This window comes from Chionomys nivalis, chromosome 26 (assembly GCF_950005125.1).
Source record: "Chionomys nivalis chromosome 26, mChiNiv1.1, whole genome shotgun sequence".
Classification (NCBI taxonomy): Eukaryota; Metazoa; Chordata; class Mammalia; order Rodentia; family Cricetidae; genus Chionomys; species Chionomys nivalis.
The window spans coordinates 30286084-30302183 of NC_080111.1; the positions used below are offsets into that span (position 1 = coordinate 30286084).

Here is a 16100-nt window from a genome sequence, read left to right on the forward strand (position 1 = left end):
CAAAATGGGAAATAGCCTCAGATGCATGGTCCCAGGAGACCACTTCCTAAATATAACACCATTACCACAGACACTGAGAGCAACAATCAATAAATGGGACCTCCTAAAACTGAAAAGTAAGGCAAAGGACACGGTAAATAAGACAAAATGACAGCCTACAGAATGGGAAAAGATCTTCACTAACCCCACATTTGAGAAAGGGCTGATCTCTAAAATACATAATGAACTAAAACACCTAGACATCAAAAATATAAAATAAGCCAATTTTAAAAATGGGATACAAGTCTAAACAAAGAATTTTCAAGAGAAAAATCTCAAATGGCCAAAAGACATTTAAGAAATTGCTCAACGTCCTTAGGCATCAAATCAAAACAACTCTGAGATACCATCTTATACCTGTTAGAATAGCTAAGATCAAAAATACTGAGGAAGCTTATGTTGGAGAGGAATAAGAGGAACACTCCTCCATTGCTAGTGGGAGTGCTAACTTATACAGCCAATTTGGAAATCAGTATGGCAAGTTCTCAGAAAACTGGAAATCAATCTACCTCAGGACCCAGTGATACCACTCTTGGGCATATATCCAAAGGATGCTCAATCATACCACAAGGATACTTGTTCAACTGTGTTCATAGCAGCATTATTCATAATAGCCAGAACGTGGAAACAACCTACATGCCCTTCAAACAAAGAATGAATAAGGAAAATGTGGTACATTTACACTATTGTGTTACTCAGCTGTAAAAATTACATCATGAAATTTGCATGCAAATGGGTAGAACTAGAAAAAAATCATCATAAATGAGATAACCCAGATCCAGAAAGACAAACACGGTATGTACTCACTCACAAGTGGATACCATATGTAAGGCAAAGGATAAATAATAACTACAATCCACAGCTCCAGAGAAGCTAGGTAACAAGGAGGGATGCATGGATTGCCCTGGTCAGGAGAAATAGATGAGACCTCCTGGGTAAACTGGTGGGGGAAAGCAGTCAAGGGGAGGGGATGAGGGATGAAAATGAGGGCACGAAATGGTCAGTTGTGGGAGGGATGGAGTGGGAAAACAATGAAAGAGCATCTTGATAGTGGGAGCCACTATAGGACTAGGGAGAAACCTGGTGCTAAGGAAACTCCCAGGAATCCACAAAGACGACCCCAGCTAAGACTCCTAGCAATAGTGGAGAGGGTGCCTAAACTGGCCTTCCCCTGTAATCAGATTGGTGAATACCCTGTCATCATAGAGCCTTCATCCAGTAAATGATGGAAGCAGATGCAGAGATCCACAGCCAAGCACCAGATCGAGCTGCCAAAGTCCAGCCAGGGGGAGAGAGGGGGTGGGAGGGATTCTATGAGCAAGGGAGGTCAAGATCATGATGGGGAAATCTACAGAGACAGCTGGACCAAACTCATAGGAACTCATGAACTCTAGGCCGACAGCTGTGGAGGCTGCCCGGGACCAAACTAAGACCTCTGCATGCGAGCAACAGTTGTGTAGCTTGGCTTGTTTGAAGGGTCCCTGGCAGTGGGACCAGGATCTATCCATGGTACATGAGCTGGCTTTTTGGAGCCCATTACCTATGGTGGGATGCCTTGCTCAGCCTTGATGCAGGGGGAGGGGCTTGTCCTGTCTCAGTTTAATGTGTTAACTCCCTGTGTGAGACTTTACTCTTTGCAGGAGTGGTTGCAGGGTGAACTGGTGGGGGGTGGAGGGGGGAGTGAGAGGAGGGATAGGGAGGGGAATGTGTGATTGCTATGTAAAATTAATAAAAATAAATAAATACATGTAAATAACCTAAAAAAGAGAAAAGTAGACATTAGGAATCACAGCTAGATTTGGTGAAGGTGCTGAGATTGGAGTTTAAACGGAAGAACACATCCATCACCTGACAAAGGGCTGGTTCCATCCCACTAGCCTTCCCCCACACACACACAAACCCCACACACTACCACACACACTACACAACATATGCACCACACACACACCATCACATACATCACATGACATACGTACCACACCACACACACACAAACCCCACACACACTACACAACATATGCACCACACACACACCATCACATACATCACATGACATATGTACCACACCACACACACACAAACCCCACACACTACCACACACACTACACAACATATGCACCACACACACACCATCACATACATCACATGACATATGTACCACACCACACACACACAAACCCCACACACTACCACACACACTACACAACATATGCACCACACACACACCATCACATACATCACATGACATATGTACCACACCACACACACACAAACCCCACACACTACCACATACACCACACAACATATGCAACACACACATACACACACACAGAGAATGGAAATAAGCATAATAATAGCCAAATATGTTAACTCTCACATAGGTATCTTTTTAAAATATCTGATATAATTTTATATGTGTGAAATACCTTAAAATTATAGACATTTGCCGGGCGGTAGTGGCGCACGCCTTTAATCCCAGCACTTGGGAGGCAGAGGCAGGTGGATCTCTGTGAGTTCGAGGCCATCCTGGTCTACAAGAGCTAGTGCCAGGACAGGAACCAAAGGCTACGGAGAAACCCTGTCTCGAAAAATCCAAAAAAAAAATATATATATATATATAGACATTTTACCACAAGTTAATTGGTTATACTTTATAGGTTGACTTTAAAATAAACTAACAAATGTCTATAGAACTTGAGCCAGCCTTGGGAAAGAAAGTAAACTTACAAGGGTGAGCAAATGGTACACTAACTGATCCTGTCCACATTCATCACACAGGAAAAATAATATATCCCTCAGTCCTGTCAAAATGGACTTCCCATACACACTGTTGGAGGTCACGAGAAATCACCACACTTCTAGCATATGGGCAAGTTAAGTCCTTATTTTATCATCAGTGGACACGAACTAGTATGTGTTCTAGGCATGCATGCTATGCCAAAGACTTGCTGTAAGCAAAGTGAAGATCCCTGGCTGACCTGCTGCCTGTGTCATAAGCAGACACAGACACTGGCAGCAAACATGGGCAAATCCACGGCAGATGCGGCCTCACTCTGGAGCTCTGCATTAACTAACAGTGCTCCTCCCACGGCCCAAGTTCTGTTTATCTCTGTGCATCGTCTTGTTTATCAGAAAAGGAGAATGAAGCGCACTGGTGGCAGTAAATCCACAATCCACATACTAACTGGTACAACGAGAAGCGGAGTCCACCTAACCCTAACAATATCGGCAGCGCAGGGGCTTTTCCGCTTGCAATCTACAGATTGGCCTTGAGGCCTCATCTGTGAACACTACTGAAGACATTTTAAAACTTTTACTTAGTGAGAAAGGTAGCGTGCGACCTCAAAACAGACCTTATCTAAAGGATTGTGATGTGGTAAACCTCGGATCCGTCAAGCCAGCACTCAGCATTCCAGCATCAGCTGCAGCCACGCTATAAAGATGGCTGGGAGAGGTCGCCTCCCCGTCCCTCCTGCAACGCACGACCCCGGGATCCCCCCCCCCCCAGCCCCTCCCGGCTCTCCTACCGCCATGGCTGACAAGGAAGCTGCCTTTGACGACGCGGTGGAAGAACGTGTGATCAACGAGGAGTACAAAATATGGAAGAAAAACACCCCTTTTCTTTATGATTTGGTGATGACCCATGCCCTGGAGTGGCCCAGTTTAACTGCCCAGTGGCTTCCAGATGTTACCAGGCCTGAGGGGAAAGATTTCAGCATTCATCGACTTGTCCTGGGAACACACACATCGGATGAACAAAACCACCTGGTGATAGCCAGTGTCCAGCTCCCTAATGATGATGCTCAGTTTGATGCTTCACACTATGACAGTGAGAAAGGAGAATTTGGAGGGTTTGGCTCTGTCAGTGGGAAAATTGAAATAGAAATCAAGATCAACCATGAAGGAGAAGTAAACAGGGCTCGGTACATGCCCCAGAACCCTTGCATCATTGCAACAAAGACTCCATCCAGTGATGTGCTTGTTTTTGACTACACAAAGCATCCTTCTAAACCAGACCCTTCTGGAGAGTGCAACCCAGATTTGCGTCTCCGTGGACATCAGAAGGAAGGTTATGGTCTTTCTTGGAATCCAAATCTCAGCGGGCACTTACTCAGTGCTTCAGATGACCGTACCATCTGCCTGTGGGACATCAGTGCAGTTCCAAAGGAAGGAAAAGTGGTGGATGCAAAGACCATCTTCACGGGGCATACAGCAGTAGTAGAGGACGTTTCCTGGCATCTGCTCCACGAGTCTCTTTTTGGGTCAGTTGCTGATGACCAGAAACTTATGATTTGGGATACTCGTTCAAACAATACTTCCAAGCCAAGCCACTCAGTTGATGCTCACACTGCTGAAGTGAACTGCCTGTCTTTCAATCCTTACAGTGAGTTCATTCTTGCCACAGGATCAGCTGACAAGACTGTTGCCTTGTGGGATCTGAGAAATCTGAAACTCAAGTTGCATTCCTTTGAATCACATAAGGATGAAATATTCCAAGTTCAGTGGTCACCTCACAATGAGACTATTTTGGCTTCTAGCGGTACTGATCGTAGGTTGAATGTGTGGGATTTAAGTAAAATTGGAGAAGAACAGTCCCCAGAAGATGCAGAAGATGGCCCACCAGAGTTGCTGTTTATTCATGGTGGTCATACTGCCAAGATATCTGATTTCTCCTGGAATCCCAATGAACCTTGGGTGATTTGTTCTGTATCAGAAGACAATATCATGCAAGTGTGGCAGATGGCAGAGAACATTTACAATGATGAAGACCCTGAAGGAAGTGTGGATCCGGAAGGACAAGGATCCTAGACATGTCTGCACTTGTGATTTAGACTCCCCTTGTTTTCTTCTGGACCCTGAGATGGATTTAACACTGGTTTGAGACACAGACTTTGTTCAGCTATCCGGCTACAATAGGTGCCACCAACAAAACTATTAGCCCAAACCATGGGTGTTTTCTAAATCTTTAACTGGGGGGCTTAATTCAACAAAGCCACAGACTTATATTTAAATTTTTCTTCAGGAGTTTTCTGGTAATGAACCCAGGTCTGGGGTGGCTTCAGAGGTGGGGCATTGTGTGTGATTATTTTTCTATAAATATTGTAAGATGACATCTTGCAATATTTATACTCCTGGCTTGAACACCTACTTCACTATTCCTTATCCACTCTAGTCACTTTCTTGAAAATATGAAAATTTTGGAATATAGCTTAAGAAAAATAATCATACATGATATGCCCCATTTCTGAAGCTGCTTTGGACCTGGGTTTGTTGCTGGAAAATTCCTGAGGAAAAATTTATAAATTTATAAATGAATAAATTTTATTCAGGAATAAAAATGACATCTTGCAATATTTATACTCCTGGCTCAGACACCTACTTCTTCACTTGGCTTTTGTTGTACGGTTTTTTTGTTTTTGTTTTTTGAACTTGGGACCACCAAGTTGTGAAATGTATGTTTTTAACTGACAGTCAGACCACTGGTGAACTGTCAAGTTGAGAAAGAGTAAATTGCTAGTTTGTATTTGTTTTTAAAATTAAATTAATCCTTAAGAGTTGCTTTTTTAGGAGTTAGTCCTTGACCACCATAGTTTGAAGCCGTCTCCATTTTGGTTGACCTGTCTCACCATCAGGCCTGTTAATACTCTCCATGACTAACTGTGTAAGTGCTTATAATGGAATAAATTGCTTTTCTATAAAAAAAAAAAAAAAAAAAAAAAAAAAAAAAAAAAAGATGGCTGGGAGAGGAGTAACATGTGTAGATCCATATGCACCCCCCTCCGGTCCACCCGCTATAGTCTCGCGGTCCACCCTCTGCTTTCTTTATGCTCACTTGTTACAAGATCCCACATCAAGGCCTCGGGCCTCAGAACATACTCATCCTACTGCCAGAAAACGTTCTGTTCCCACTTCACCTGCCAGTTATGCAAACTTCGGAGGTCGCATCATTTCATGAAGAGGGACGTGGAAGGGAAGAACAGCTCAGTGGGAGAGGATTTGCCTGACAAGCTTAAAGAGGGTCCTGAATTTCATTTTCTGTCCTGAAGAATTAAAATATCTTTCTCAAGCCACCAGCTAGATCAAGTCTACCACAAACGCCCTCCCAGCAGCATGAGCTTCATTATAACTTATTAGTTATATAATTTGCAAGAGTTAGGGGTAACTAGCTGAAGAGTATCTGCAGCTCCTTAGAGACAAGCGTCACAAGGGCGAGAACTGAGTTTACGCATGAACCGCAGCACTTACTGCCTTCGTGTTACTGGATGAGTAAGGACTGCAAACAAATGGTATACCTGAGAAATAGGGCTTCTTTCCACTCTGCATGACTTCCCATTGCTAGTTTCTAGTGTTCTTGCCTCTAAAACTCTACATGTGAGCATTTGAGAGTTTCCTGTCACAACCACCAACTGTCATTATCTGCATCTAATTCCTTTCTTACGCCATTGATGCAGGACTTCTGTGAAAAATATCGGCTGGACCCCTCATAGGTTACTATTTAAAGTGTCTATAAACATTCAAACCACTCGATGCCTAGGATCCTGATTTCGGATCTTTACTATGTGTTTTTATTTTTATAGTAACATTCACTGGAAAGCAAGGACCTTTAATAATGAACAAGAAAATAACTATATCTTGGAACAACACCAAGAGAATAATTGTGTGTGTGCACGCTCTCACACACGCGCATTTTAAGCTGCTAAAACTTCCTGTTTGATTATAATTACTCTAATAACAGTGCACTCTGATACAAAAAGAAATTGCCAAGAGTATATTTGAAAAGGCATTACATAATGAAAAGGCTGGTTTCAGAATTAAAATAGAAAAGCTCTTCTACTGTAATTAGCTCTATATACAAAACACAATTAGTGTCACTTTGCTTTTTAAATATTTTTCGCTGAAACTGTTTCAAAGATAAGATCTTAATGTTATCTATCTCTAGAGATAAGATCTCGAATGTTAACTAACGGCAGAATTCTTGGGATACTTAGCTGGGCAAACAGAAACGTTACACTAGAAAGAAAATAACGGGGGCTTTCTACTACTCAGCTTACAAGCAAAGCTCGAGGACAGAACTCATGGGGACAGCAGCTGTCACTTTATTTCTCTGTAGCCCCAGCACTGGGGCCTGACCTGTATCAGCTGGTGATGAGCCAAGAGATTTTCTTTAGGTTACAGCGTGAAGACGACTCATAATCTTTATAAAACCACTAAGGAGGTGGTACATTATCTGTGATGAGAAACTGAGGGCAAAACCTTCAGCCCAGAAGGAAAGGAAACTTACTTACTCCTCAAAGAACTCTTTTTCCCATAATTCAAAAAGAATCAAATCATGAAATCCAAGACCTTCCTGAACCACGCTGATTGCAATATGGTAGAGGAGCATATGTTTGCCTAAGTCTGCCAGAGAGGAAATGCATACCCCATCAAGCCCTCAGAGGAGATGAGCGATACACAAACGCCTGGTAGTAGACAAAAATACGGTTAGCAGAAGACCTGGAACAGTTCATGCATGCGTGAGGATGGACCAATCTTCTGTTTGTTTACGAGATTGTGTAGCTCCTTTGTGTGTTGAAAAGAAGGGAGAGGAAGGGGGGGATGGACACTTTAATGACTTTGGCAAGGATATAATCAAATCTCTTCGAGTTTTTGGCAAGATGATGATATGTTTCAGCTTCATTACTCTTGCTCATAAAATTTCACATTTTCTCCAGATGCAGATAAACGCATGTGTAGGCACAAGATGGGCATGAGGACGGAGCATGTGCTTGCCATGTGCAAGGCCGAAACATACTTCAGACATAATGACTTGGAAGCCACTATATTCCTCAGTGGAGAACAATGCACAATTTAACTTCTGTAGAGAATAAAGAGAAGCTAAAAATAACTGCAAGAACAAACGGTTGAGACTATCGGCACCCTTTAGAGGGACTTGGTCGTCTCTGAAAGAATGGTACTTTTCTATTGGAGTAATTGAGACTCATCTGAACTAATCCCATCCTCACATCATAGCTCATTAAACACAACCGCCAAAGGGGATGCTGTTGAAGTGCTGGAGTACAAAGATTGACATTCTAATTCCTCTGCTATTATGATTGTCTCCGGAGAGCCCAGACTGTGCTGAATAAGAACATAAATTCTAGTACCAGACTTCTTGGCCTCAAATTCTTGGGCTAGTAAGTTCAACCCTCTGTGCCTCCGTTTCTGCATATGTAAATTGAGGGTAACAAAGAAAAGAGCGCTTAATAGGTATGTGAAATGAGTTCGCTGGTTTCCAGGACATAGGAAACACTTGCTCTTTTTACTGCTTCAACTCTGGTCTTTTATCACTCTGCAGCCCAGTTATCAGTATTAGTATCAGGTCAATATATGTTTTGTTTTGTTTTGGGTTTTGTTGTTGTTGTTGTTTTAAATCAGTTCTTTTCTGGGCAGTTGGGCCTAGCCAATGAATTAAGCCGAGTTTTCATTTTTCTCATGAGAAAGATAGAAACAAAGGTTCATTCTCTTCTCTCCTTCCTCTCTCTTCTCTGTCTCTCTCTCTGTGTTTCTGTCTCTCTCTATCTCCCTCTGTCTCTCTCTCTCTCCCTCGTGTGTGTTGGTGGGGGTGAGATAGAGTCCTTCTACATGGCCCTGGATGTCCTGGAACTTACTACACAGACCAGGCTGGCCTCAAAATCACAGAGATCCACCTGCATGTGCCACCATGCCCAACTGGAACATGGATTCTCACTCTCTAGGTTTGTGTGCAGGGTCACCAAGTCCTCAACCCACACCGGCTCAGATTCAGAGGCTGTGTGTGCAGAGGAGACCTGAAAGGATAGGGTCAAAATGAAAAGGTCGAGAGGCGAGCCTGGGTCTGGACCTCCTTTACCTCAGTGACCTCGAGGGACAGAGAGATGGTATTACTGAGATCCATCACGCTTTGCAATCTGAGGTCTCGGGGCAGGGGGGTTCTGCACGGCACCTGCTCCCTAAAGTGACCAGATGTCCACCCAAGTCAACATATAGTCTAAAGTCAATATTATGAAGATAGGAACTCTGTAGTAGTAATATCAGCTTTATAAAAAAAAATAAGTATTAATTTATAAAATATAAAATGTGGGTAACGTAAAACAAGAACACAATCTTTTTTTCTCCTCACAAGGTCTTGCTATGTAGCCATGTATGACCTAGAACCCACTTTGTAGACCAGGCTGGCCCCAAATCAGAGATCTACCTGCCTCTGTCATCTGGGTGTTGGAATTTATGGCATGTTCCACCACATCCGGCCTAATCATCATACATTTTAAAACCACTGAAAATAGGTGTTTCATTTTCAAGAGAAAATATGGTACCAGTAGACGTATTAAGGGTTTGTATTCATTAGAAAAAGCCATTAAGTCTCCCAAGAAATTAACATTAAACAACCGACCTCATACTTACCCATAAAATAAGACTTAGTTTGAAGTATGAATTAGCAAAAAGCCAATTAAAGTAACTCTTTCTATTGGATACCAATATATGGCAATTATGAGCAAATAAAAATCAGTAACCCAAGATTCTAGTACATTGACATCCAAACTGTTTAGTCCAGCCATATTTTTATGGAAGATTTAAAATACCTATGGAAAATACCATTTTGCACTAGCAACAACAAAAACTGAGTTATCCTTCTAACTCAATTCACTAGTTCAAGTGACAAAGTTTTAAAATTGGCAACAGTTCAAACCCAGAAGATGCAAAGGGCATGGTTTCCAGTACTGACACCACCTGCAATTACAAGTGATTTCTAAATAAGAAGATATTGGAACTGAACCCCACTACCACTTATGAAGTTCAATTCAATTATTTATTAAATGGTCATAGGTTAAAGCTTCTTTCCACCTGTCTTTTAGAAAGTCTCAACCTCATTCTTATGTGGTTATCTTGAGGACACACACACAGTCATATATAATGACGGTGTAGCGATACATACCTGCAACCCCAGCACTTGGAAGATGAAGGCAGCCAGAGTCGACATTTAAGACCAGCCTCAGGTACATACTGGGTCCAAGGCCTGCCTGAGCTACATGAGCCTCAGTTTTAAGAACAACAGAAATAAAATTTTTCTTAGGCGCCAATTGTGGTAGCTCATGCTTGCAATCTCATCCGTTGGGAAGCAGAGGAAACTGACTACTAAGAGTATGAGATCAGCTTGGGCTACAGAGTGAGGTTACTATGAGCTATGCAGTGAGGCCTTGTCAGGATAAAGCAGAGGAAGAACTTGATAGAGAGCAGGGGAGGGAAGACTTGAAAGGAGGAAAGGGGAATGGTACAACTACATTTTAATATTGACAGTTGAAAAAAATACTTTAAAAGAAAAAAGCTAGGTAGTGGCACACACCTTTAATCCCAGCACTTGAGAGGTAGAGGTAGGTAGATCCCTGAGTTTAAGATTAGCAGTCAACAGAGTGAGTTCCAGGACAGTCAGGGCTACACAGAGAAACCTGTCTCAAAAAAAAAAAAAAAAAAAAAAAAACACCACCAACAGTAACTTTGAAAGGGGAGGGATGTTTAGATGGGGACAGGGATAAAAAAGTATGGCAGACAGGGTATTAGGGAAGGGATAACAAGAATGTTTTTATTTTATAAGCTCCCTGAAAATATAGGTATCCATATGAGTGATTTCATTGAACTTAACCCACACAGGGGATAGAATGCAGCTCCCGGAAGCCACAGATTACCAAGTAAAAAGCCCAATGCCATGTGTGGGCTATCTCCCTTTAAACTGTTGGTCAGAGCTGTCCCCCACACTGCCAAAACAATACAGGCTGTTGCCACTGTCCTTGGTTGCCCACCAGAACTTGATGATAAGACCCTATTGCTGAGGCTACTACACACTTTGGTCATACACAAAGAAACGAAAGTTGGTACTGGCTAGGAAACTTCTTTCCTGATGAGTAGGTTTCATAAAACTGGAAGATGCCATGAAGGCTGATGAGCCAAAATGTCTTCAAGAGACTAATCCAGCTGTAAAGCCTGTGAATTACAATAATAACTGTACAGCAATGCACTCATGGGTGCAACAGGGGCATGGATGTTATTGGGTTAATCAACAACTTTCTGCTTGACTTAAGGCCTGTTTCGCAAAAGGAAATGTGTGCCTGGTTTGTAACTCTTGCCAAGAACCCATAGTTGAGTAGAACGCAGATGCCAGGGATAACGTACTATTATCGTGCTAAACGAACACAGCATTCAACTGCTGTCTAAATTTTTATATCGATGTTCATAGACCGGTCGACTGTTCAGTCCTTATCAGATTTCCTCTGTGCAAGAGATTGCTGTTAAAATATAAACTGATCAAGTATCCATGAAGTACCCAGCCACAAACGGGCTGTAGTTGGCCTTCTCTTTGGGCTGCCAACCAGCTCCTGAATAAAGACACGGAGACTTATTAATAATTACGAATATTCAGCCTTAGCTTACGTTTGTCCCACTCTATCTTTTTAACTTAAATTAGCCCGTTTCTATTCATCTACATTTTTCCTTGCAGTTTTTACCTTTCTTTCATCCTGTATGTCCTGCTTTCCTGCTTCCCCCACATGCAGCTGTCTGGCCCCTGGCGTCTTAGTGATGTCTCTTTTTCTTTCTTCTTCTGAGCCTAAATTTCTCCTCCTACTGACTCTCCCTGCCCAGAAGTCCCACCTACATCTCCTCCCTCGCTATTGGCCATTCAGCTTTTTATTAGACCAATCAAGTGTCTTAGGTAGGCAAGGCAAAACAGCAACACATCTTTACACAGCTAAACAAATGCAACTCATCTTTCAATAGTTAAACAAATATTCCCCAACAATGGACCACCAACATCATGTCCCACACCCACACAAAGCTCAGGGACCATTGAAAAAGAGAGCACAGAAAGATTGTAAGAGCTATCGGAAGACCAGAATTAAGCAGTGTCTTCTGGATAACAGGACCACTGCATTCATGACCCCACAGCGGCTGAGCTTGTCTGCACAAGACTGCATAAGATCAAGCCAGGTAACCTTCTAGCACAGAGGAGGGAGGGGTTCCGGAGCCCCACCCCTAACAGGAGCTATTAATAATTGATGACTTCTAAAGGGAGAATCAGTTTTTTTAAAGACTGTGGCCCCTGGTAGGTTGATCATGCTCTATTGAATGGTCTCACAACCACTGAGTATGAAATTTGACAAAGTACATAGAAAAAAGAGGACACAAAGTTGGGGGTGGGTAAGGAGTTGAGGATGGATCTGGAACAGTTAGAAGGGCAAGTAGAGGATGAATGCAACCAAAATACATTGTGTGACCTTCTCAAAGGACAAATAAAATTATTGCAATACTTTTTAAAGCAATGCTAGTAGTTAAAGAATCACAAAGTAGGGGGCTGGAGAGATGGCTCAGCAGTTAAGAGCATTGCCTGCTCTTCCAAAGGTCCTGAGTTCAAATCCCAGCAACCACATGGTGGGTCACAACCATCTGTAATGAGGTCTGGTGCCCTCTTCTGGCCTACAGACAGAATATTGTATAAATAATAAATAAATAAATATTTAAAAAAATAGATAGAAGTGGGAGGACCTTGGTCTTCCCACAGGGCAGGGAATTTGGATTGCTCTTCAGTATCGAGAGGGAGGGGGAATGGAGGGGGGGAGGAGAAGAGGAGTGGGGATAGGGGGAGGGGGCAATATGTGGGGGGATGGGAAACGGGGAGGAGGCGGAAATTTTAATTAAAAAAGAATAAAATAAAATAAAAATAAGAAAGTTCAAAAAAAACTGGAAAAAAAAAGAATCACAAAGTAAACAGAATTAATTCAGCTGGGACATGGAGGAGCAAACCTAAAATTCTAGCATTAGGAGGCAAGGAGGGGCAGGAGGAAAGATTATTAAAGGCTAATTTGATCACACAGTAAGCCAGGCTTAAAAAAATAAAATGACAGCATGGTGGAACCTTTAATTCAGTACTAAGGAGGCAAAAACTGTAAGATCTCTAGGCATCTGAGACCAGTCTTATGAATATGGTGAGTTCTAGGCTAGCCAAGGCTACATGGTGAGACTCTGTCTCAAAAAACCAAAAATAGAAGGGCTGGAGAGATGGCTCAGTGGTTAAGAGCATTGTCTGCTCTTCCAAAGGTCCTGAGTTCAATTCCCAGAAACCACATGGTGGCTCACAACCATCTGTAATGAGGTCTGGCGCCCTCTTCAGGCATGCATGTAGACAGAATATTGTATACATAATAAATAAATACTTTAAAAAATAGAATAAAATAATAAAGTAAAATAAAATTAAAATAATAGAATTTAAAGCTAATATACTCACATCTGATAATCAAATGTTCACCTATAACAAAGATGTATAAACAAACACAAATATTTAAATCATTCTAATCTTATTAACTGGCCAACTTTAAGTAAGTCATGGCTAAACTGTCTTAGAGAAGGGACTTGAGAAGAAAGTTTTCTAAGTAATCCTATTCTAAAATTGTATTTATCTGTAGTACCTAGTTTTGATTGATGTAAGTGAGATTTGAGGCTAGCTCTCCATCCCCCAACTCTCCGCCTCTCCCTGTGGATCAGAAGTGAGCCCTCAGCTACTGCTCCAGTGCCTGGCCTGACCGCTGCCTTATTCCCACCACAGGGGCCATGCACTAACACTCTGAAAGTGTAAGCAAGTGCCCAGGTAAATTCCTTCTTTTGAAAGATGCCTTACTTGGTGTCTTCTCACAGCAGTAGAAAGGTAACTGAGACACACACCATGACTGTACCAGTTCTATTCTGGCAAACACAACTTCGGCAAGGTGTGTTAATGTGCAGGTCTTGACTTGTATCTCCCACATCTGAACTTGACTTCTGTCCTGCAATAAAGGTTCTGTTCTCAGAATTCAAGCTTAGTGTTGACAGAAAGTGCAGCTACCAAAATAATGTAACTACAGAGTATAACACTTGGTAGCTGCAGTTGCCAAATATTCCTGTCATTGCATCGGGGAATGTTTGTCATCATTGTTTACGCTCTGGTAAACAATTCTGCTCCAGAGCTGGCGATACAGCTCAGTGGGTAGAGCTCCTCCAGGGACCTAGGATCTTCAGTTGACATTTCCTACCAGCCAGGCTTAAAATGCACATCACTGAATTCATTTCACTGCATGGAAGCCTCCCTATCTCCACACAGCCCATGACTTAAGCTTAAGTAACAGCTTCTATAAATAAATTCATATTTTTTTCCTTTCTAAAACCATCTCCCCAGCCATATGACTCAGTGACTCTGGAGGTAACTAAGCATTATCCAAGAGTCTCTGCAAAAGCTACTGTATTTAGAATTCTAAATCACGTGTCTCTCAAATATAAGATACAGCTGTAAGTAAGAGGCATCTTGGAAGAGCAAGGCTGTTGCTGAGTTATTTAAAAACACAGAATAATTAAATAAAAAATGACTTAGTAAGATAGGTATGGTGGCATACACACTGCAATTGCAGCACTCAAGAAGATATGTCAGGAAAACTGAGTTCAAGGCCAGCCTGAACTACATAGTAGAGCCTGAAAGTAAGAGGTGAGAGAAGGAGAAGAAGGGGCGAGAAAGGAGGGGAGGGGAGAGAAAGGTGGGGAGGGGAGGGAAGGGGGGAGAGGGGATGGTAGGGATGGAGAGTGTAGCCTGGCATAAATCATTTGGCGCCAGCAGCTGCTGCTTGCATTGGACTTCCAAGGTAGCTTCTAAAATCAAAGCTACACTAAAAAGCTACTGACAACGGTGAGGATGGCTCTGCCTAACACATTCAGCAGAAGTCACTAAACATCAAAGCCCAGTTTTTCTTTCCTACTTAATGGCTTACTATTCTTGTTTTATAGATGGAACTGTGATTCTGTAAGGTTAAAGCAGTTTTGAGAATCAATAAGGAAACTCAATATCCAAAATAAGCAAAAGCAGATTGACTTCTGTGTGTTGTAGCATATTAAAGATGGGTTACATTTGTTTATGCTGTTTAACAAATATTTGTTGCAAATATTTGATTCATTCTTTTAAGTTGCATTTATTTAAATCTATAAAGCTGTCCTACTTTGCCTGTCTAAAATACCTGATGGTCTAATAAAGAGCTGAATGACCAACAATTAGGCAGGAGAAAGGACATGTGGAGCTGGGGCAGAGAGAATAAATAGGAGGAGAAATATGGACAGAAATGATGGAGAACTAAGAAATGGAGGAGAGGAGGAGGACCTGAAGGTCCAGCTACCCAGATACACAGCAAGTCATGGAGTAAGAAGTCAAGAAAGAAATACAAAAATTGAGAAAGACAAAAGCCCAGAGACAAAAGGTAGACGAGACAATTTAAGAAAAGATGGCTAAAAAGAAGCCAGGCTAAGGCCGGGCATTCATAAGTAAGTCTCCACTTATTTGGGAGCTGGGTGGCGGGCTCCCCAAAAGAGTAAATGAATACAAAACAACCAACTACAGCTGTGTTCATCTTTTCTGCTGTAACAAATATGTTTATGAGATGTACGGACCTGACAGTACTTAATCTGCACTTCTTGGAGTGCAAAAGAAACAATTCAAGTACTTTCGTACTATTCAGTGACATAAAACAATTTGAGTGAAATTTGAGTTGCATATAAAAGGATACATGAACTAAATTTCCTGTCATTTTTTTAATAAAAAAAGGTAGAAATAATAGAATGTACTCACTAAACAATGACATCTTAGATGAACCAAATTCTATCACTAATGAAAACTGACTGTGCTTGATCTAAGAAAGAAGTCTACAGCATTTCATCACAATATAGAATTACTTGTAAAGGGTTTTGGGTTTCGTTTTGTTTTTTAAATAAAACACCTCAAGAGTATGTCAAAAACACCGTTCTTTCAGCACACAGGAAGCTTTTGAATTGCTAGAAGGTTAGATAGAAATTGTGCTTCTTGGAGAGCAATCTAGAAAAGGAGATAGGAGAAACTTTAAGTGCAATGACAGGAGATCTTCTGGTGCTGCTTAGGTTCCTGGGAAAAATACAAAGCTAGGAAAATATCTGCTGTCCTAACAATCACCACATTTAAATTTTTTCTGAATGAATTCCTACAACTGTCCTTTTAGTAGCTTCCCCCA

The 16100-nt window shown here is 41.8% G+C and overlaps 2 protein-coding genes across 12 annotated transcripts in view; one reads left to right on the forward strand and one right to left on the reverse strand.

Annotated features, from left to right (window-relative positions):
- The window catches only part of Adam22 (ADAM metallopeptidase domain 22), a 243642-nt gene that overhangs the window by 103108 nt on the left and 124434 nt on the right, over positions 1-16100 (reverse strand). The window lies entirely within an intron of this gene.
- Positions 3507-5704, forward strand: LOC130866747 (histone-binding protein RBBP4-like). Its single transcript, XM_057758324.1, has one exon. It carries the CDS (start codon positions 3571-3573, stop codon positions 4846-4848), a length of 1278 nt encoding a protein of 425 aa, XP_057614307.1. The 5' UTR covers positions 3507-3570; the 3' UTR covers positions 4849-5704.